The sequence below is a fragment of the Pleurodeles waltl genome, unplaced genomic scaffold (assembly GCF_031143425.1).
Source record: "Pleurodeles waltl isolate 20211129_DDA unplaced genomic scaffold, aPleWal1.hap1.20221129 scaffold_71, whole genome shotgun sequence".
In the NCBI taxonomy this organism is placed as follows: domain Eukaryota; kingdom Metazoa; phylum Chordata; class Amphibia; order Caudata; family Salamandridae; genus Pleurodeles; species Pleurodeles waltl.
Genome location: NW_027150392.1, coordinates 1,857,486 through 1,881,417, shown reverse-complemented (window position 1 = coordinate 1,881,417; position 23,932 = coordinate 1,857,486). Strand labels below are relative to the sequence as shown.

The 23,932-nt window shown below is 45.9% G+C and overlaps 1 protein-coding gene across 1 annotated transcript in view; it reads left to right on the top strand.

The window, feature by feature from the left end:
• LOC138280280 (CD5 antigen-like) overlaps nt 1-23,932 on the top strand; it is a 292,088-nt gene that overhangs the window by 23,340 nt on the left and 244,816 nt on the right. Inside the window, exon 2 of the mRNA XM_069219470.1 lies at nt 11,537-11,610. Coding sequence (XP_069075571.1) covers nt 11,547-11,610 — 64 coding nt within the window. The 5' untranslated portion in view covers nt 11,537-11,546. The remainder of the gene's footprint in view (nt 1-11,536; nt 11,611-23,932) is intronic.

Here is a 23,932-nt window from a genome sequence, read left to right as displayed (position 1 = left end):
GTGACACATAGACTAAAACAACATATATACAGTGAAATATGGGGGTAACATGCCAGCCAAGATGGTACTTTCCTACAACGGTCCCCTCTGTGCTACAAGATAGCACTTGGCTTCTTTAAGGGAGCCGAGTGCTATCCCGTAGCACAGTTCCCGCCAGTCAGACCAGCGGGAACTCTCTATTTCAATGTTTCCGCTAGTGAACCTGGTCAGACCAATGGAAACATTGTAATAGAGCTGAGGGACGCCACCACCATGGTGGTGGTGTCCTCCCCACAAGTTTGGTGGTCCCACGTTGGGACTGCCAAACTCACAATCAGGCCCTTAGAGTCCCACTCACCAGTTCTGGGGAGCCATCTTCAACTTCCAGAGAGGGCAGTCTTGTCTCACAGCAGCCAACACCAGCAACAAGGACACCGGCAGCAACAGAAGAATCAGACCCAACCTATACTTTGGCAGCACCAATGACCATTCAGATGATGTTTCAGGTGTATCTGGATAACCCACAAGAGGTCTATGTGGATCAAACCCATTGATGTACTGGTATGGGAAGAGATCAGCAGGCTGGAAATAAAGTATCTGGCTTGTCCTGTCACCAGTGTGTCTGCTGAGCATTTTTTCATTGCAGCTGGTACAGTTGTTACAGTGAGAAGGACCAGTCTCTCATCTCAAAACATGTAGAGATCGACCATGATGAAAATGAACCAAGATTTCGTACCACCTGATTACACCGTTGCTGAAACAGCACAGGAAGAGGAAGATTATTGGTCAGAATTAAGGGTCATATTTATTCTCGGTTTGCAAATTAGCGTAATTTTTTTATGCTAATTCGTCGCAAACTGGACTCCATATTTATACTTTGGTGCTAAACACGTCTAGCGCCAAAGTTATAGAGTTTGCGACATTTTTTGTTTGCAGGAAACTACCTTGTGTCAATGAGATACAAGGTAGGCATTCCCGGGCAAAAAATGCTGCTATGGCCTTAGTGCCATATTTATCCCGTCGTGCCATTATCACGCACGGGGCGGGGGCCTTAAATAATGGTGCTGAGCTTGCTTAGCGCCATTATTTAAGACTTGGGTCAAGGCAGGCATTAGGGGACCTGTGGGCAATGGAAAGAGCCCACAGGTGCCCTTCCTAGCCCCAGGGACACCCCCACCACACCAGGAGGATACCAGAGGATGGGGGACCCCATCCCAGGTAAGTACAGGTAAGTAGAGGTAAGTATTTACAATATTTTTTTTAAGTGCCATAGCGGGGCCTAACTTGGGCCCCCCTACAAGGCACTGGGCCCAATGGCCTTGCCTAGGGGACATAAGTCCCCTGGGTATGACCATTGGGCTGTGGGGCATGATTCCTGCCTTTACTTAGACAGGAGTCATGTCCAAGGGGGTTGTGGGTCAAAGAATGACGCTAGTCAGGTTACAGTCATTTTCGGACCCTAACCTGACTAGCACCATTCTTTGACGTAACAACCTCCTGTTTCCCCTACGCCTCCCCCACCCAGTTAGCAGCATTTATTTTTACGCTAACCGGACCTTACCACTGGCTAGCATCATTCCATAAACATCCCGCCCGGCTGGCGTCCAGGAATGACGCTAGCCGACGGCATACTTTCTCACGCAAAACTGCGTTAGCGCAGTTTTGCGTGAAAAAGTATAAATATGCCCCCAAGTGTGTTAGCTGACCAACTTCAAGGAGGAACTCTACTTCTTCTCTTTGTCCACCAGCTACTGGTAATGTGCCCTGGTGGCCTCCACCCTCTGCCGGCAGAGCCAGGCCACGATCTCCTGCCAGGTCGGTGGTGGTGATGTACTAGGAGGAGTAGGTATATCAAGAAAGAAAAAAGACAAATTGTAAAGAATGTTCATTGCAAACGCTTGTTTTTTAAACTGCATAGTGGCACACTATGAGTACATTGCTGCTGGCCCCCTAGGGCCATTGGTACTTTTGATGTGATGATTAGGAAAGTCAGTCACAGGGAGGGACATGATTTTAACAACACGTGACTCACATAAAACCATTGACTGGCTAAAATGAGACAGTTTAAGATTAACCAAAAAAGAGTGATTTGTTTTCTGGTAAAGGATTTTCTAAAAAATTAAAACACACAGAAACTTTTTGTGGAAAAATTACAAAGAACTCTGTTTAATGAGTAAGACATCATCCACTATGGAGTACAAGTATTCTATTCTTGTTGTGCTAAATGACTGGAAGCGTGCTAGCTAACACATCGGGTACAAATGTGCTACTCTCTGCAGTCTGCAGATGGGGCAGCGGCAATGAACAAAAAATTATTTTGGATTCCAATGGCCCTGATCTTTTCCAAAAACCTTTCAATTCTGCCCTGGCTCTAAAAAGGCAGATGACGATTATATGTCACATATGTCATGTATAACATGGGAATAATAGATATCCTGTCTGACGTAAGTAGATGATGGGGAAACGATGCTCTGCAATATAGGGAAAGGAATGGGATATATAGATTGTATTGGTCACATTCGTCACAGAGTATCCCATACGCAAAACAGGAAATCACAGACACTTAATCCCGCTTTACTCCCTGGCCTCGCCCTCACGCAGATTATTTAAATCAAATCCTTTCGCTTGGCAGTAAGGGAAGATAAAGAACTTGACTTAGGGGCTGATTTAGATTTTAGACTAGAGTTTGGCAGAGGGGCTACTCCGTCACAACGTATTACAATTCACAATGGGGCCGATGGGATATCCGTCACACTTGTAGTGGAGTAACCCTCTCTGCCAAACTCTAAATCAGGCCCTTAGTCTGCTGCAGCAGTATGAGGTACAGGGGAAAGTCTGGGTAGGTACGATAGAGGTTGTGCTCTAGAATACTGGGAGGGGCGGTTCACTGATGATGTAGCTTAGGTTTAATCAGTCGATGTAGTTGAAAATGAAAGCTGAAGAATGTCACATTTGAAAAGGCGTAAATCCATTATGGAAGCCATATGAAGTGTGCAGTATGAATCACTTGCCTGGGCTGTAACATCTGAGACATGCCAAAAATGCTTTCTTTAATGTGGACAGAACTTAGGAACGTAGAAAGGAGTGCAGTACTAAGGGGGGTGACTGAGTGGGCACTGAGAGGGAAAAGAAAGACACCTTGTTTTTTTTGGTTTGCAATCCATTGAAAGCTGAAAGCTTTGTAAATGCTGCATTAAAAGAAGCAGACGCACATTGCACAGCCAACACTGCGGTACCCAATTGTACCATGTCGCAGGTGGGAGGGGTCATCATCATCATCATGACTCGCAAAGTGTCATGGGCAGGGGGGTCATGGGTGGTGGTGGACGGGTGTGTAGTAGGGCTCTTGTTCGAACAAGACTTCTGGATTCAGGGCAGCAGCGCCACCACTTGTGGGCGACTGAGTCATTCCCACAGCAGTTGGCGGTTGTTAACCCAACCCTCCCCACTTGCTAGTAGCACCTCATTCAGTCCAAAAAGGAAAGGTGACTTGTGGCAGCCTATCGCATGACACTCAAATGATCTTTCAGGGAAATGGTGGTGACAGATCTTACAACAAATCTTACAGCAAAGATCTCATACACACACACACAGGCAATGAAGAGATGGAGGATGGTTTTCAATACATCTATTGAAAAGACTGTAATCTATGATAAAATATATGAGCTGCAAGTATTAGGATAATGAGGCATAACAAAATTAACTATTGTGACGCTTAATTAGAAAAAGATGAACAATCCCAACATATTGCAATAAACATGTCTGTAGAATTTTTACCTAATGCCTAGCGTCTAGCTTCTAGCGAGACCACAGTGGTGATAGGCCAATCTATGCATACATAGTCCATGAGAGGAGCACCCACCCCATTACCTTAGAATGAACGTCTCCTTAGCTGGCTGGCAGAGACAAGGCTGAGCTCAGTTGTAAAATGGCATGCAGCATAATTGGATATCCGGGTCGGAATTACCCCTCTCAGCCCCTTTTCGCCCACATGGTGTTTTTTTATAGGAAAACATGTTTTGTTCTGCAAATTAGGGATGATGTGGGCATGTGCCTAAGTGTTAGACTGTGTGCGTGCTCTAGTGGTGGCAACACCAAACATTATCTTGTGTTGGTCCTGTACTGTTCCCTGTCAACCTTGGGCCAGGAACATGATGAGAACATGTTGTGCGCAATATTAATAACAACGCTCTCGCAAAATAACAGCTGATTAGGAAAAATAAATCATCCACACTAACAGCAATCTATTCTAAAATGAATAAATGAGAATAGAACATATTATCTTGCCTAAGCTAAGCTAAAATACATGTGCCAAAGAAAGGCACTAAAATGAATCCATGACACTGGGATTCTATGTGGTCGTTCTACAGAGAAGAAGCTGGAGGGATTTTCCACCAAAACAGTTTTTTAACTACTCTTCCATGACTAGCTCCGTGTTTGGTCCCTCTGCTTTTTCGGGTACCTTGACTAGCCTGACATTTTGATGACTGGACCTGCCCTCTGAGACTTCCACTCTGTGTGACAGCGGTTTTACCTATTTCTGCATGGCAGTACATTTCAGTGTAAACTCCTTCACATCTGGCATGGTGATACACAGCTGGTCTCTGTCTCTTTAACTCAGTCAGCCAGACTTTTGTTATCATCCCTCAGTAGTCCCTCTTTACTCACCTCTGCAGCAATCTGCATTTCCAAGGAAGTCTTTGTGTCTCTAATGGCCTCCAAAATAGTCACTGTGTTTGCAGCCAGGGACGTGTGCTCCTCCGTCTGTTCGGGCCAGCCCTCCCCGGTGGTCTCCACTCTTGCATCTGGGGGTCCTCCTTTCGCAGTGCGCGGCTTGCCCATTGTTGCAACCGAGTGAACCCCTTCATCCTCAGTCTGCATTAAAGTTCGAGCCCAGGGTATGCGTGCAGTACAGGGCCCTTGCTTACCCCGGAGTCACCACCTCAATCCCTGTATGAGGTGATGTGTTGAAGATCTCTAAGTGTTACTCCAGTCTAGATCTGAGCATGGAGTATTCCTCATTCGCATTTCAACATCCGTCCAGCCCCCCTTCTGCCTAGAATCATGCTCTTGCCCCAAAGCTTTAGGCTGACTCCTGTCTCCTAGTGTAGCTGCCACCCTCCCTTCCATGGAAGCTCTCTCCAGAGGCTGGTTGCTTTCTCTGCTTCTTACATGTATTGCGCAATTACTGTTCAACCACTCCACCATGTAGTGACCTCCCTCTATGGAGAAGGAATCAGTCCGGGTCCAGTGTGCAATTACCCCAACGGTGGTATTGAAGCTGGCCTGGTTTATAGTGGGTACCACAGGTACTTGCACCTTATACCAGGTCCAGTTATCCCTTATTAGTGTAGTGTAGACAGTGTTCTAGAAGCCAGGCTCTCTAGTGGTAGAGTGGATGAGCAGCCAAGGCTAAACTAGGAGACATGCAAAGCTCATACACACTGTAGTCACACAGCACTTATACACATGAAAGAGATTACTCAGTGTTGCAAAAATAAAATATTTATTTTTGGTGATACAAATACCAAATACACCATCAGAGACTATACTCCCTTTGGAGGTAAGTAATATACTTATTATATACAATAGTACACATAAATAATCACAGAAATACTTAGAAAACAGTGAAAATGCTGTAAAATACAATACGTAGAAATGGGCCTGGGGGAAGGCAAACCATATACTAGAAAAGTGGAATGCGAATGTCGACTTCCCACCTAGGCAAGTGTAGTGTGTAGAGGGGAGCTGGGAGCACTAGAAAACCCCAAAGGTAAGTAATAGAACTAACCCCAGACCCCAAAAAAGTAGGAGTAAAGTGAGAGAACTTTACTCTTATACACATAAAAATGACAATCAGGATTGTGCACAAATTAAGAGGGACTGCATGACACCAACAGTGGATTCCTGGACCTGAGGACCTGTGAAAGAAGGGGACCAAGAAATACAGAAGACCCCAGGAAGGGCAGGAGCCCCGGATATCCTGGGAGAAGGTGCAAAAGTGGAACCATCGGTGCAGAAGAACAGTAAGGATTGCACCAAAGAAGACAACTTCGGGTTCCTGGCGAGTGCAGGCGATGTCACACGATGGATGGAGTATTGCAGTCTTGTTTGCGTTGCTGAAGTCGACCCATGTCCTGTGTCACACAGGAAGCTCGCGGTTAAGACAAAATGGTGCTGCCTGGGCCCAGGAAGGACCAGGTGGACTCTACCCATGTGGTGGAGTGTAAGGGGGCTCTAGGCATTCTAGAGAGCCCACAATGGACCAGGCAGCCCACTCAGGAGTCCCACAGGAAGGGGACACAGGATTTGCAAAAGGAGCCCATGCAGGAACACAACAAAGATTTCCACATTGCCATCGGTCCACTCAGGGAGCTGTAAGTCACAGGATAGTATGCTGGGGGCTCAGGCTTGCATATGCACTTGAAACTTTGTGCAAAGGTGCAAACAAGCCTTTGTAGCTGCAAAACACGTGGTGCACAGGGGTAGCTGCATGGAGTAGGAAGACAAACTCTTACCTACACCAAACTCACGCTGCTGGACAAGGGGACTGTCTGGAACACTTCTGTCCATCACCCGTGTTGCAGGATCCACTCAGCTCCACTGGAGAAGGGGTCCAATCTGCTGGTTGTCAATGCAGAGGGTGCCTGCTGAAGGAGGGGGGTGACTCCTTCAACCCCAAGGGAGATTCCTTTGCGCTTCCTGTGCAGGCTGAAGATGGCCTCTGAGGATCCACAACCGGGAAATTGTTGCAGTTGCTGGCAGGAGCTGGAGATACAATTTTGCAGAAGGCTTCTTGCTTCTTTGTTGCAGGCTTGTAGAGCTCCTGGAGGCCCAGATGCAGTTTCTTCGGTCAGAAGTTGAAGTGAGGATATAGAGGATTCCTGCTGGAGTCTTGCAATCCAAATATGATGAAACAGCCAGCAGAGAGTCCCTAAGTAGCCCTGAGAGGAGGAGTGGTCAGTGAATTAAGTGTCCACCTATCAGGAGATGGCTCTGACATCATCTGTCTTGCCTGGCCACTCAGATGCTCCCAGAGTGTCCAGCCCATCTGTAAATCAAGATGGCAGAACCCAGGGAAACTCTGGAGGAGCTCTGAGCTCCACCCCTGGGGTCACTCCCCTTTCCTTTGTCCAGTTTCATGCCAGAGCAGGGACTGGGGGTCCCAGGACCGGTGTAGACTGGTTTATGCAAGGAGGGCATCAAATGTGCCCTTCAAAGCAAAGCCAGTGGCTTGGGGAGGCTACCCCTCCCAAGCCTCTAACACCTTTTCCAAAGGGAGAGGGTGTAACATCCTTCTCCCAAAGGAAGTCCTTTGTTCTGCCTTCCTGGACTTAATGAAATCAAGTAACAGGAGGGCAGAAACCTGTCTGTGGGGTGGCAGCAGCTGGACTGCCTCTGAAATCCCCATAAGGCTGGTATGGCAGTACTAGGGGTCCACTGTGGAGCCCCCAGAATGCAAGGAATCACAAAACCAATGCCAGGGTTAGAATGGGGGTATGATTCCTACATGTTTGATACCAAACATGACAATATTCAGAGTTACCATTGTGAAGCTGTACATAGGTATTGAACTATGTCCAGTGCACACTTAAAATGGCGTCCCCGCACTCACGAAGTCCGGGGAATTGGCCCCTGGACAACGTGGGAGCACCTCTGCTAGTGCAGGGGTGCCCTCACACTCAGTTATTCTGCACCCAGCCTTGAGGGATAAAAGGCAAAGTATATGGTTGACTTATAAGTGACCTGGTGCAGTGTAAATGGCAGTGAAAGGGTGCTTGCACCTTTCCACGCAGTCTGCAATGGCAGTCCTGCCAAAGCCTTTGCATGGGCTCCCTATGGGTGGCAAAAGAAATGCTGAAGCCATAGGGATCCCCTGGAACCCCAATGCCCTGGTACCTGGGTACCGTATACTAGGGACTTATAAGGGGGCACTAGTATGCCAACTTTGGATGAAATACTGAGTTAACAGTATGCAGTGACCAAATTTAGAGGAGAGAGAGCATAATCACTGGGTTCCTAGTTAACAGGATCCCAGTGAACACAGTCAAACACACTGACATCAGGCAGAAAATGGGGATAACATCCCAAAAAGAGAGTAATTTTCTACAGCAATACCCCAACGGTGGTATTGAAGCCGATGCCCCCAGATGCCCGCCTCAAGGCAGCAGTTTCCTGCACCTACGTAGAGTGCATTCCCTGGGTACAGCAATGCCCTCACTGCAGTGATCTCCTCCTTATATCCCACAGAGTGCTGCAGTCTATCAAGTCAGACCAATACACTGTAGTGCAAGGGTGTCTGTGTTGAGGGGATAGATTGGTTATGTGCATGAAGGTGTCCCTTCTGCACATAAACAATCTACAATGGCGTTTTGTCAAAATGCAACACTCATAGAAGTACCAAAGCGTAATTTTGAAATGATTGTTTATGTGCAGGAAGAGACACCTTCCTGCACATAAACACCCATTCATGGGGTTTTGCTCCTTCTATGTGTACTTCAGAATGCAGCACACATAGTAAGAGCAAAAAAATGAGGAGGAATAAAAGTATTCCTCCTCGTTGCACCATGCTAACATCACCACTGTGGTGGCATTCGTTTTTGGTGCTGCCTCAGATTTACACCTTCTTCTAAAACTCTGGCAGCGTCAAAAGCTATGGGTGTTGTGGTGGAACGCTCACAGCAACACTCATTGCACACCCCCTGACACAGAAAACTGCATTGGGGGCCATATATACAAGGAGGCGTTAAGCTACAAAAAAGTGACTTAACGCCTCCTTGTAAATATGGTGCAGTGAAAAGCGCCATCGGAGCGTCACTGAAAGTGACGCTCTGGTGGCGCTAGGGCCTTGTAAATCTGGCCCCACGTGTCTTAGTCTTAGGGGCAACATAACCAAGCAGATGAAAGCTTCAGCTACAGATTAGTGTAGAAACAGGAGGAACTCAGCTACAGAAACACAAAATATAGAAAAAAAGATAATGCAGGGTGGGATAACAAGAAAAAACATTGAATAGAATGATGAACATTTGAAAAAATTAATGTATTGGGGAGGGTTAAAAGAGAAATAAATATTAAGAAGAACTTACTGGGGCCAGCAGAGCCGCCTGCCCGTGGCACTAGTGGTGGATCTTCCACCTGCCGCAGCACTGCTTGTGGCACCCTCCTCGGACCCAACCTCTAATGCCCTCTTCTTGCCCTTGGGTGCTAAGGTAACAAATAAAGAAGGTAACAAAAATTGATTAGTGATACAGTTGATCTCCTAGAAAATATTTTGACAGGCAAAGGCAGACGCAGTAACCTATTGACATTTTACTTTTCAAAATCAGATTACCTACATGATCGAGTTGGCCTATTCCTGATTTCTGACACCTTACCTAAGCCCTATTTCAAATTTCCTAATCTACATTTGGAAAAACGGATGCATTGCAACGAATGATCTTTGCTTCCCAAAGCGCATTCACAACTCCCTTTGATGGGCCAATACAGTCAGTTTCCCTTTTCAATGCATAGATGCACGGACACATCACTGGGAGATTGCTTGAGACAGTATGAGCTACACAAAAAGAAAGACACAGAGAACGCTAACTCACTGATATATGTTACTTACTACGACTACCGCAGTACCACTATCTTAGTGACAGGCGGACAGAGAAGTCAGTATAACTTCTTAAATAGTCCGACCAAGCGAGCGCCTACAGCAACGAGCAGAACTAGGTAGCACTTATCATCTGTCTCAATCAAATTGCATCACATAATATTTGTAACCTTATATTACATGATCTTAATTTACCTCTGAGTGTAAGCATTATGTTAGTTGAAAAAAATTGCATTGTAGTATAGGACAGAACAAAACCAGTAATAATTAATTGCTAGTACTCACCAAGCCCCGTAACCTGGACTTCCATCAGGTTGAGGAGGTCCCTCTCCCAGTCAAGGATATTGGCCCAGCAGTGCATCAGCTGCAGCTGGGTGCACCGGAACCCAGTATATCGGTGGACACAATGGTGTACCTCCCCCAAGCAGCCGACGCTCCCTCATGCCGTCCCTACACCCGGGCCTGCCACCTGCTGCCAGCATGGAGGGGAGGAGGCGCTGCACAAAGAAAAACAAGTGCCATCACCTCCTCCTCACTTGGGTGACATCAGGGTGTGCTGTTCGCTGCATCTCATGCATTAGTGCCTCCTTGTCCCCCACGTTTTGCCATGGCGCTGGGTGGAATATAAAAAAAGACGGAAATAGAGAGGGAGAAATTAAGTTAGGGAAGTTACAGGAAAACTAAGGAAGGGACAAAAAAGTAACAAAAAATAAATAAAAGAGGCAAAAACATAAAATACAGCAGCACAAAGGCAATAAATGTAAAACTGGGGATGCTAATTTGGATGAAGTAAGGATGGCCAAGATAAAGTATGGATTGAAAAGTAGGCCCAGCACCATGTACAGAATAGGAAAAACAAGATGGCAGTGTGCGCGACTGGCACCAATCAGCGCAAACAGGTGGCCAATCACAACTTTGCCCGCTCACGCAGAGTTAGGCGGAGTTCGCAGAGTTTTTTCTTCACTCCACAGAATTCCACTTGGCGGAACACCACAATCGCCTTCCAGGCATATTCTTGATAACTTCTTCTTTTGAACCTTTAAACATGATCTTGTATTGCTCTGAGTTGCTCATTTGAGTGAATTGAGAAAATGGTAGATATCTTTACAAAGTGTCAGGATGAAAAACATGGTAAAGCGATGTATTCTTTTGCCTGTTCCTCTCCTATATATGTTAGTTTCGGTTTAATGATTGACTAGAAATACTAACACTTCAAGGTAAGTAATGTGATCTTTGTTTCTGTGACTGAAAGAGATTTTTTGGTTTAGAGAGCAAATATTTAGTTCCAGATTACGAGCCCACACCACTCCCCTTGACTGCTCTGCCTCGCTACCCTGGAAGAGTCAAATGCTACTATGAGTTACTTGGCTAACAGTAAAGAAACATTAGTGGACTTATTACTAGTTAAGGCTTCATGTCCTTCGCAACTACTAAACAATTTTCTGTATTAAGCACTTTTTACACAGATTCGAGGACTTACCCTTCCCATATCCTTTTAAATGCTTCTCTTTTTTGGGCATTGCTGATTTAACTTTCAGGACACTACACAGAAAAGGAAGGTGTTTATTATCACTATCGCTAAAATGTTTTCAAATAGGACAAAGTATTCATATGAGCCCTGGATTACCGAGAGATAGAGATTGAAACAGGTCAGTCTATTGCAGGGGTCTCCAACCTTTTCTGTAGTAAGAGCTACTTGTTTTACTAGAATTCTAATACTGACCGCATCAGACAAGTTTACATTTTTGTCTTGAATACACACTTTTTAATTTTCATATATATATATATATATATATATATATATATATACATTCATTCAACCCAGCAAAAGCTTCCATGTTTGGAGACTGGGCTGCACACAGGAGAGCTACTCATGGTTACCCAGAGATCTACTGTAGCTTCAGAGCTACCTATTGGAGAAGCCCGGTCTAGAGGAAACTAATATTTTCATTCTTTTTTAAGAGCCTCCATCATGCTGGTGAAGACTGCTTGCCTTCTTCAGGTCCTGAGTGTTGTGGTCATTTATTCTTGCTATGGTGAGTGTGGACTCAGTCTGAGGAAGGGGTAGTAATGTCATGCAGTGATGACCAAAGGCTGCTGAAATTAACCTTAACGTGACCTAGAAAAGTAGATTGTACAACTGAAAGCTCACTTAAAAACCTTCTAAAGTGCTTCTAATCACACAGCACTTGTGATCCAATTTCCATTCGAGTGAAAACATTTTTTTTTTAAATAAACTATAAGATTAGTGACTACTGCAATGCATTTGTCCGAGCTGCTTCCTCTGGTGAAGAGATTCCAAGACAGTGAAAGGCAGACAGCTTGTACTAGTAATTAATGTACTTAATGACCACATAAGTACATCAAGAAACCACTTCTAAACACCCCCAACACCATTCACACATGTGACCCTCAAGGTGCTCAAGGAGCAAAAGGAATGCATTTATTGAGCTGTCCCTTCAACTCTGCACATTCCCTACTGAGAGGCAGGTTTGGTGTAAGTAACACTCCCTTCAGACTCTGACATAATTCTGAGTTTTTACATAAAACCAGTAACCCCCTAGAAGTGGGCTCTCCTCAGCAGGCACCTGGACCTGGATACCCACATGTTCTTCATCTCCATCCCCTCTTGGGATGATCCCTCCTAAAGCTCTGTCAAGAACATGTGGTGTATGTTATCTTTTCTACTGAAGTGTATAATTGGAATATACAATTACACTAACATTGACTGCCAGATACCCCTCAAGTTACACTCAACGGAGGTGAATCCTGCAATGGAGGCCAAGGTTTGACAAGTCAAGAAGAAATGATGAACTGCATCTAAAAGAGTATTTGGCTGAATCCATCCTGAAGTTGGTGAAGACAAACTCTGCTGACTATATCCCCGCAGCCACTGTTTTATTGTTTAACGAGACCACCGAGGAGGCTGCCTCTATAGTATCTTTTAAATCTCATAATGTGTATACACCGGCTTCTAACACCAATACATTTTACACCTCATATATTGTATACATCATACTGGCTCAAGCTATATTAATCTGCAAGTAAACGAATAAACTGTTTCACACTGAAAACCCCCAGACAGAGCGAGACGTGTCAGTAATTCTTGAACAGCTTTGAGAGTTCATATCAGGCCATGGGCCGAGCTTTGACTTCTAGCTGACTTTGAGCTGCTGAAAGGAAAGTGTCTCCTAAAGTATGGACTACCATACCTGACATCATCACTACATTTTCTCGTACTCATCATTTCAACATTCTGCTCAACTAGCTGGACTGTGCAGATGGCTTGTGTGACAAATGCTCTCTATGATTTCTGTGCTGCTCTGCAAGAGTTCTAGACTGTGCTGGACACAGTCAGTGCATCCAAAGTGGACCTCCTTTTATCAGGGTTGATTAACTTCCACCTAACTAGGCCATTGCTGGATTAATAGTTGGTGCCATATGATCATGGAGAGCAGGCCCTTTCATCTGTCTTTAGTCCTCTGTTGTAGCCCAGTATTGCTTCTTCTAACCAGAACCATAGTGGAGGGGGGGTGCAGGCTGATGGGATCCATATATATTAGTTGGGAGATGTGATGAGCTATGTACAGCTTCAGGTGTGGTAGGCATAAGCCCCCTGCTTCTCTTTTGATTTACAGTTTGTCACTCTTCAGTCTTGGTTTCCACCCCCCAGATGAAGTTCCTTATGTCTGTGTCTATCTGGTTCATCAGGGCTTTCCCTATAATAAGGGGGAGCAAACCAAGGACATCATTTTATCAGGGTGCAACAAACATTTTGCTTTCACCCTTTCCCATAGTAATAACTGCAAATTGGACCACTTCTCAAAATCCTGCCTGTTTTCTCCATCAATAGCCTCAGATTGCCTTCCAGTTTACCCTCCATCCCTCAGTTGTCGAAAACCCTGAAGTAAGTCGGTCCCTGTCACATTCATTTGATGAGGAAGTCCTCTAGGCTTAAGCTCATGCTTGAGAAATGGGAAGTGGCTCACTCTTCCACAGATTACTGGGAAATTGTGTATATTGGTTTCATCAGGGTTGGGATGGTAGCATCAGGCTGCTTAATAGTCAAGAGAATGCCACAGAGAGTGACTTGGCTGAACCTAAGGGTGTAAGTATCCCCTTGAGCTCTACCTTAGATCTCCTTACATTGATGAAAGGCTCTAGTGCTATGAGGCAGACCAGTGGTGATAGTGGACACCCTTACCTACTTCCCTGTTTGATTTCTACTGTGCGGGATTAAAACCAACTGCAGTTTATGTATGCTGTGAGTATCTAGTGGGACAATTTTACTCTTGAAATGAAGTTTGTTCCTAAGCTGAATATCTCAAGTGTTGTGAAATGGCACCCCCATTCTACACGGTCAAGAGGTTTTTCTCCATCTAAGGATAGGGTGAGTTCTTCTTCATGAGCGTCCCAGGAGTTCTTCTGAAGGTGGGATAATGTTTGATAATGATTTCTTGAAGACATGGCCAGCACAACTCCACTTGGGAAGGGTGTAAGATAGTCGCTCTGAACCTGCTCGGTCATGTTACTGACTGCTCAATCACGCTGGTCAGTTTTAAGTGTCGGCATCTATAAGTATGATGGGTCCATAGCTTTCATTCTCTAAGACGTTCCTGTCAGCTTTTGGCAGTTATGTGATTATTGCATGCTTGGATCTGTGCCCTAGGGAGCTTGAATCCTCTGATTCTCTGAAGGTGTCTAGTGGTTGGAATCATGAGTCCCCTGTTCTCTGAAGGCTTCCAGTAGTAGGGGGATTGTCTGAACTTTGCGTGAAACCCTCAGCGGATTTTCACACAGTAGTGCCAAAACTGACTCTTTGATCTTTTCTATGTTGATGCATCTTCTCAAGAGGTCTCTGCTCACCTCTTCCAATGTGGGTAGCTGTGTAGAGTTAAAGAATTATCCCCAGTCCTATTTCTTCTGCTGCATCCAAAGCATACTTTCCCTTAGAAAACTGCCCAAAAACTTCAACTATTTGTTCAGGATGGGTCACTGTTCTGACCTGTTTATTTTTGATGGCCATTGCTATTCATTATATGCATTTTTGGCCTTCTGCAAGCATCTCCTGTTATCTGCATAGGACAAGTGACTAAGGGCCAGATGTAGCAAGGCTTTTGCGCCTCGCAAACGGCGGAAAATGCTGTTTGCGAGGCGCAAAAGCCCTCACGCTATGCAGAAACGCATTTTGCGAGTCGGAACCGACTCGCAAAATGTGTTTCCGACTCGCAAATAGGAAGGGGTGTTCCCTTCCTATTTGCGTCTCGCAACGCAATGTAAGTTCATTTGCGACCACGAAAGCGGTCGCAAATCAACTTGCAGTTACCATCCACTTGAAGTGGATGGTAACTCATTCGTAAACGGGAAGGGGTCCCCATGGGACCCCTTCCCCTTTGTGAATGATCACAAAAATATTTTTTCAGAGCAGGCAGTGGTCCTATGGACCACTGCCTGCTCTGAAAAAAACCGAAACAAAAGGTTTCGGTATTTTTTCTAAGTGCAGCTCGTTTTCCTTTAAGGAAAACGGGCTGCGGATAGAAAAAAAAAAACTGCTTTATTGAAAAGCAGTCACGGACATGGTGGTCTGCTGTCTCCAGCCGGCCACCATCCCCGTGAGTGCCCAGACTCGCAATGGGGTCGCAAACTGCGACCCACCTCATTAATATTAATGAGGTGGGTCTTTGCGACCCCATTGCGAGTCGCAGAAGGTGTCTGAGACACCTTTCTGCATAGCAAATTGCAAGTCGCAATTTGCAACGTACCTACATCTGGCCCTAAATTCTCATGTTAGGGACCTAGGGGGTAATTTTGACCCTGGTGGTCTGCATTAATGTGGCGGTACTACCACCAACAGGCTGGCGATACTTACCGCCACATTAAGACCGTGGCGGAGCCGCTACGGTAATACTGCTGGGAGTGCCAGGCAGCCGCCAGGCAGCTGCCAGGCTGCCGCCACCCTACAGCCTGACCGTCCCAGCGGTAGTAATCCCTGTTGCAAGTCCCCATTCGCCAGCCTTTTCATGGCAGTAAACACCGCCATGGAAAGGCTGGCAGTATGGGGAATTCGGAGGGGCCCTGGGTGCCTATGCTGGGTGGATTGCATTCTCCAACAGGACAGGGTTCAGGAGAAGAGTCCCAGTAATAAATCTAGTTGGACTAGGGAATGGTCCAATATGTTACGTGGTATTATCCTGGGATCTTGTATTGTTGTAAATAAATTAATTGTCAGTCATATTGAAGGTCTAGATTTACTGTCCTGTGCCATCTGTTAAATGGGTCTGGGTGTCTGGCTTATCAAGTAATGGATCTAAAGTTAGAGTCCTGTCTCCATCTATCACTGTTTTTGTTCTATTGAACACTATCAGATGTCTAATGAAATGAGTTAGAAATGTTTTGTTCAGTACGTTAGATTGGTATACTGTACCCACTATTAGGGTCATCCCCATTGTTCTGAGCTTTGCAGACATGTATCATCTCTCAGGGTTTGTCCAAATCTTTAGTTCTTTGGGGTACAGAGGCTTCATAATTAGAACAACCACTCCACATTTTCTGTGTCACAAGGCTGTTTGAGCGTGCGTAACTGTGTCTGAACCTATTAATTAGCCTTCCCTCCCAATTTTATTTGAACTCATCAACTTTACAGTGGAGTAGGTGTTTCTCCTGAATTAAGGCTGCATCTAATTGTTTGTTGTTACGATAGTGCAGCTAAACATGCTGTTAAGTTTCTTGGTCAATATCCTTAGTGGTTTAGGTCACAATCTCCTGTCCATTTGAGGCTGCATAATTGGCTGTGGAGGTGCATTAATTATGTGTGTGCAAAGATTTGCAATGTGGGTTGCTTAGGAGTCTCCTTAATTTAGGGAGTGTGGAGGGAGCATTATATCCACATCTCTCCTGTTATTTTAAGTTTGTAGTATTTGGATTCTTCTCTCTACTCTTACCAATATGTAGCTATTTACATTTTTGCCATGTGCACCAGATGTACTCAAATTTTAACCGTGGGTATATCTCCCATGTCTCCCACTCTGAGTGCTTTTAGGCCCACGTCTGCATTCAGGACTACGGCTGTCGGTGTGTTGTTCTGGTGTTAGGTTTGGTTCTGTCCTGCTTTAGAATTATGATGAGTCTGACAATTAATGAGGGTGTATGTTTGATGGTGTGTGACCAGAAAATGTTGCCTCAGTTCTGGTGATGACTGACTGACCATCTGCTCTCATCTGTGCTTTTAGTGTTGTTTGATTATTACCAGAGTTGACTTCACTTTATGGTCCTGTACTATTGTCATCTAGGGACTAGCCAACAGTATACAAACTCTGTGAAAAAAACAATTAAACACCACAAATAACTATAGGTCCTTATACTTTCCTTAGGCACTGATTGTGAGAAGCTGGCATGGCTTGTAGTGGGTACCTATGGTACTTACACCTTACACCAGGTCCAGTTATCCCCTTATAGTGTATGTAGTAGTGTTCTAGCAGCTTTGGCTGATAGATGTAGCTATAGCACAGCAGCTTAGGCTGAACTAGGAGACATATAAAGCTCCCACTATACCACTTGTCACTTGTACTATGTCATAAGAAAAGACAATACTCAGTATTACTAAAAAGAAAGGTACTTTATGTTTATGACAATGTGCCAAAATTATATCAGAGGATATACACAGATAATGAAATCAGAAAAGTCATATAGTTAGAAAACAGTGCAATTGCTATAGAATACAGTGGACTGCAATGGGCCTACGGGCAAGACAAACCATATACTCCAAAATGTGGAATGCGAAAAATGTGGGCCACCTAGGTATGACCAGTGTGTAGAGAATCGCTGGAAGGGTCAGAAAACACTAAGGGTGTAAAGGAGCCCCCACCCCAGGACCCTGGAAAGTAGGAGTAAAGTGGGACTACTTTCTAAGAAGACACACTGAAGTCGTGGTAAAGGATATTGCAAGAACTACAACAGACTGCCAAGCACTGACAACAGATTCTGGGACCTGAAGACCTGTAAAGAAAGGGGACCAAGTCCAAAAGTCACTGAAGTGTCCGGGGGGGGGGGGGGGCAGGAGCCCACTAAACCCCGAATGAAGGTGCAAAATGGCTGCCTCCGGTTGGAAACAGATGCTGGTTTTGCACCAACGAAGTGACCTAGGAGGCCCAAATTCGTGCAGGAGCTGTCCCACGCCGTGCTGGAAGATGCAGTGCAGTTTGTTTGCAAAAGCACCGCAAGCAAGCCTTGCTATACGCATAGGTCAGTGTTTGTGAAAAAGGGTGCTGCCCGGGCCCAGGAAGGACCAGGATGTCGCCTCTTGGACGAGGGGACAGAGGGGGCCCTCAGCAGAAATGTAGGCCCACAAAGAAGGAGTGTGTCTGTCACCACTATACAACATTTCCCAGGCACATCTTGGTTAAAGTGACACAGTCAGATTATTGATTGGAGATTACCCTGCATCCCATTGCCATCCCAGTATTGTCTGCAGAACTGATTTCCAAGACCGGTGGATCTCCCTCCGAAATAGTCAATAAAGATCATTAGTCTTCAAAGAACAGATTACAGCCTGCATTAGTATGTGCCAGCAGCAAGTAATTGGATGTGCAGTGCAGAGGAAAGCTTACTGCAGCTAAATCTCTTTTTCATTTGTTATTCAAAAGCTGACATGGATCTGTTCAAGTGTCAATTATACAAAATAGTTACACTTCAGCACACAAAACATAATGTTGAAGCTGAAATGATATGAAAATAGACTATTTGAAGATTCCAACTATGATTCTTTTTCTAACTATTTTGACTTCACCTGCTGAGACCAAAAAACCAAAGGGATTTGCACCAGTAAAGGGAAAGGACACTACCTTTAATGCAAGTCCTTAAAAGGACATGGCTCCCTTCTTAGTGCCCACCAGCAAGATTTTAATATGTACAGGAACAAGGCCACCAGTGAGGGACAAGAACACAGCAGGATTCCAGGAGAAGAGTTACAGCACCAATACAAATGTCCTTACTATGACAAGGCCTGAATCTTAAGCAGTTTAGAATCATATAAGCTTTCCTTATATGTAGGACAGGGCTGGACCTTCAAGGATAAGGCCAAAAAAGGTTGAAAAGTGTTCACATCACAGACCGCACCCTGTCGCATGACTATCTCATCTTTCGGTGTAGAAAAAACAATCTGAGGAAAGACGAGGGCTTTCTCAATGTTGACAGTCATTTTGAAGTCTCCTGCCTTCATGTAGCATTATGTATGTATGTATGCATGTATGTATGTATGTATGTATGTATGTGGTATTTGTGTAGTGCAAACCTAGCTGAAAGGCGGTGGAATAATGTACAAGGTTGAAGGCAAAGTCATAGTTAGTGTGTGATCAGACGAGGAGCTGGTGTCTAAGGGAGAAAGTAAACTTTTACTGGATCATGATTTAGTGATCTTTAAAGAGGTGCATCTTCAACTCTTTTAATAAATTGGACCATGGTTGAGGCAGACCTGATAGGCACAGGAATCTCCTGCCTCATCCTGGGTGCATAGATGAAGAATGCCTGTTGCATTATGTTTTTTTGCACTTTGTCAAATGATGATGCCCTGGCTGTGGCCGAGCTGAGAGCAATCGTAGATGGTGAGTTTGTCAGCCAGATAGGAAGACATGTCAGCTATGAAGGCTTTGCAGATGATACAGCTAGTTTTTGGGATGGTGCAGGCCGAGAAGAGGTGTCAAGCTGGAACTGCATGTAAGATCCCCTTAAAGGGTGCCAGTGTGGAGTACAAGAGGTTGGGGAACAGTGCATTGCCAACATCCAGATTTGAAAGTATGACACCTTGAACAGAGTAGGGAGCTGGGTTCCGGTTGCAGTCCACCCCAACACACTTTTTGCCTGGTCTTTAGAACAACTTTGCCTGAAGTGCACTGGGTTCTTGCTAACCAGGTCTTCGGTGGCAGCATTCCTTCCACAAAACAAGACACCTGGTTACTTGATCCCCAAGTGACCAGGTCCTTTAGCATCTCTGTAAGTCCCTAATAAATGGTACCCCTGGTACCTAGGGCATGGGTACTAGAGAGGGTCCCTCAGAGCTTCAGCACAACTTGTGCCACCCTGAGGGACCCAACACCAACCTAATGCAGACTGCCATTGAAGGCTGAGTGACAAGGTGCTCTCAAAATTGAAAATGTTTGAAAATTGAAAATTGAGTGCCATGTCCCTTAAATCACTCCTTGTAATATCTGTAAGTCACTACTACAGCAGGCCTGCAGCCTTAAGGCAGAGTGCATTATATTACAAGTGATGGCATATATGCATGAGCAAATATGCCCCTACTATGTCTGTCAATTCTCAGATTTAGTAAGTGTACAGGGAGCCATTTCAAGTACATGTGCTGGACACTGGTCACTATGAGTTACAAAGCTACATGATGGCTTCTCTGAACAAAGATATATTTGGTATCAAAATCATTGTATTAATAAACCCTTAATGATTCCAGTGATTAATTTATTAATAGATGCACCCAGAAGACACCTTAGAGGTGCCACCTGAAAAACCTACCAACCTCTAGTGAGCTCACTGACCGGTTCTAGCCAGTTACCACCAACAGACTTAAATCTGCCCTTCAACAGTGAGAGCCTGAGCCCTCGGGGGATCAGAAAACAAAAGCCTGTCCGGGCTTGGGTGTTACCCACCCCTTCCCACAGAATGACCTGCATTCCAAGGCAAGACCGTCAAAGAAGGCCACCACCTTTGGTATGCAGATCTGGCCTCCCTCAGTGGAAGATGCCACACCCCCTGCCTCAGGCCCCATCTGGCACCTGGACATTTGGGAAAATTAGATATGCAGGAGGCATGTTGCCTTCTAGGATGGACATACACCTTTAGGAATTCCGCCATCTTGCATGGTGTGGAATTTAGCGACTCTGGTTAGGGTGATGCCCCCAAGGGTAAGTAGCCCATTGGCTACTGCCCTTCACTCCTCTTTGCACCCCCTAAATTGAGTGTTTAGGGACACCCTGATACTAGATCATCAGATCTTCGCTAGACACAAAAGGAGTGGACAAGAATCCTGCTGAACCTGAGAACCGAGGAGCACAACTGACTTGGCGCCAACCCTGCCAGCCTGCGTGCTGCACCCGACCCTCGAGGAGCAACCAGCCTGTCCTGCCGCTGCAGCCTCCAAGAAACTGGGAGAGCTGCCAGTGCTTCGCCATTCGCAAGGAGGAACTCCCTTGAAGTAGAGGAGCTGCTCCCCTGCATCCACAGGCACCCAAGAAAGAACTGAGAGGACCATGCCCACCAGAAACCCGATTGTGGACATCACCACTGCACCTGGATGCACCATCCTATATTGAAGTGGGCCAATGGTGCCAGCATGGTCACCAGGCCCTCCAGAAATAAAGCCCACCGTGCTCACCCACTGTGGACATCAAGCCAGAGTCTGCAGCCTCTTTTCTGCAGACCCCCTGCAACAATGAGTGACCATGGGAAAAAAAACACAATGCCTTAGGACACGTCTGCACCCTTCTGCCAACGGCCCAGGAGAAAAGAACCAAGGATGTCCCCTTGTCTCCCCACTACGCAAGACCTGAGCCCACTTGTTGGCTTGGTCAGACTGGACCTCCAGTCCACGCCTGCAGAATGTTTCTGCGTCCCCCCGCAACAATGAGGAACTCCAGCACCTGATACCAGAAGACACCCCTGCACCTGTGCTCTAGAGCCAGGGGAGGAGTGGACCAATGGTGTCCCTACCTACCTAAGGACCTCAAGGGTCGAGCCCACAATTGGGTTCCCAGGGACTGACCTTCCTGTCCATCCCAGCAACAACTTTCCAACTGACCTATTCCGATAGACTTGAATTGGGCACCCGACGCTGTAACACACCTCTGCACCCGGACGCCCCAGAGCCCCCCCGAGGTGAACTGTTGGTGTGGCTTTAGACCTTGTACCATACTCACCTTAACTCCAGAAGAACAGTCCTGTAAGTTGTTACTGAATGTCCATATGTAGTGTCTGTTTTCCCCCTCAGGATAACATTGGGCACCTGAGGCTGGAAAGCACCTCTCCACCCAGATGCCTCGGTACCTCCCGATTCGAACTGTTGGTGTTGCTTTTGTCCTCGCCCCATACATACCTTAATTCCAGATGAACAGTCCTGTAGGTCGTTGCTAAGTGCCCACATGCAGTACATGTTTTTCCCCCATAGGATAACATTGGACACCCGATGCTGAAAAGCACCTCTGCACCCGGACGCCCCAGTGCCTCCCGAAGTGACTTTTTGGTGCTGCTTTGGACTTTGCCCTGCACTTACCTTAACTCCAGAAAATTGGTCCTGCAAGTAGTTGCTAAGTACCAGTATGCAGTATATGTTTCCCACCCACAGGATAACATTACCGTTCCAAAAACTGCACTGTCAACTTTTGAAAATTGTAAAAATCCATAAGTACTCACCTGATTCCAGTGATCTTGATATCAAAATGTACATAAAAGTATGTGTTATTTTTATAAATTGGTGTTGAATTTCTTTATTGAGTGTGTGTCTTACTTACTGTATGAGTGTGTGCCTTAAATACTTAGCACTACCCTGTGATATGCCTAACTGTTCGACCACACTACCCAAACACAGAGCATTTGGGATGTCACTTGTGCCTCTGTGATACCTCTGGGGATTGCCTGGACTCTTTGCAGAGTGTACCTCATTTTGGTCCACTATATAAAGAGCCAGCTTCCTCCAAACAGCTTGTAGGAGGCTGGTCTGGTTTGTTGTGGGTACCTAAGGTACTTACACCTTATACCGGGTCCAGCTATCCCTTATTAGTGAAATGTAGGCAGTGTCTAGAAGACAGGCTCTCTAGTGGTAGAGTGGATGAGCAGCCCAGGCCTAACTAGGAGACATACAAAGCTCATGCAATACCACTGTAGTCACACAGTACTCACACACATGAAAGAAAATACTCAGTGTTAGAAAATTAAAGGTACTTTATTTTAGTGACACAATACCAAAAATACCATTAGCGACTATATTCCCTTAGGAGGTAAGTAATACACTTATTATATACGCTAGTACACAGAAATGGATTAGAAATACGTAGAAAACAGGGCAATTATCATAGAACACAATAGGTAGAAATGGGTCTAAGGGAACACAAACCATATGCTAAGAAAGTGGAATGTGAAAGTCGGCTTCCCACCTAGGCAAGTGTAGTGTGTAGAGGGGCACTGGTAGTATTAGAAAACCCCAAAGGTAAGTACTAGAACCAACCCCAGAAAAGTAGGAGTAAAGTATAGGAACTTTTCCTACGTACACACAAAAACGACAATCAGGATTATGCAAGAACTATAAGAGACTGCAAGACACCATTAGTGGATTCCTGGACCTGAAGACCTGTGGAAGGCGGGGACCAAGTCCAAGAAGCAAAGAATAGTCCAGGGAGAACAGGAGCCCCTGCTAACCAGTATGAAGGGGCAAGAGAGGAACCAGCAGTGAAGCAAAACAGTCAGGATTGCACCCAAGAAGATGGATTTGGCTTCCTGGTTGGTGGAGCTGACGTCCCACATCGGATGGATGATTGCAGTATGGGTGGCGTCACAGAAGTCAACCCACGACCCATGGAACACAGGAAGCTCACGGTTGGAAGAAAATGGCGCCGCCCGGGACCAGGAAGGACTAGGTGAATTCTACCCATGTGTGGGAGGTGAAGGGGGCTTTCCGCGTCCTAGAGAGCTCACAGCAGGCCAGGCAGCCGACTCAGGAGTCCCACAACAGGGGGTCAAAGAAGTTGCAGAAGAGTCCCAAGCAGCACCACAGCAGAGGCTTCCACGCCGCCGGAGTTTCACTCAGGAAGCTGTGCATCGCAGGATAGAGTGCTGGGGACCCAGGCTTGATGATGCATGTGAAACTTCGTGGAAGTATGCAGCCAAGCCTTGGTAGCTGCAAAACATGCGGTGCACGGGGAGCCAAGCTCTTACCTCCACCAAACTTGCACAGCTGGACCAGGGGACCATTGCGACCACTTCAGTCCACCACCCGTGTTGCAGGATCCACACAGCTCCACTGGAGAGGAGATCCACACCACCGGTCATCGATGCAGAGGGTGCCTGCTGAAGAAGGGGGGTGACTCCTTCACCCCAAGGGAGATTTCTTTGCTCTTCCTGTGTAGGCTGAGGACAGGCTGTCTTTTGAAATTACACGACTAGGAAACAGTTGCAGTTGCTGGTAGGAGCTGAAGTTACAAAGTAGTAGAAGTCGTCTTGGCCTGATTGATGCAGTTTGTAGAGTTTGTGGAGGGGCCAGATGCAGTTGCTTCGGTCAGAAGTTGAAGTAGAGGATGCAGAGGATCTCTGCTGGAGTCTTGCAATCCACATCTAAAGAAACATCCAGAGGAGAGACCCTAA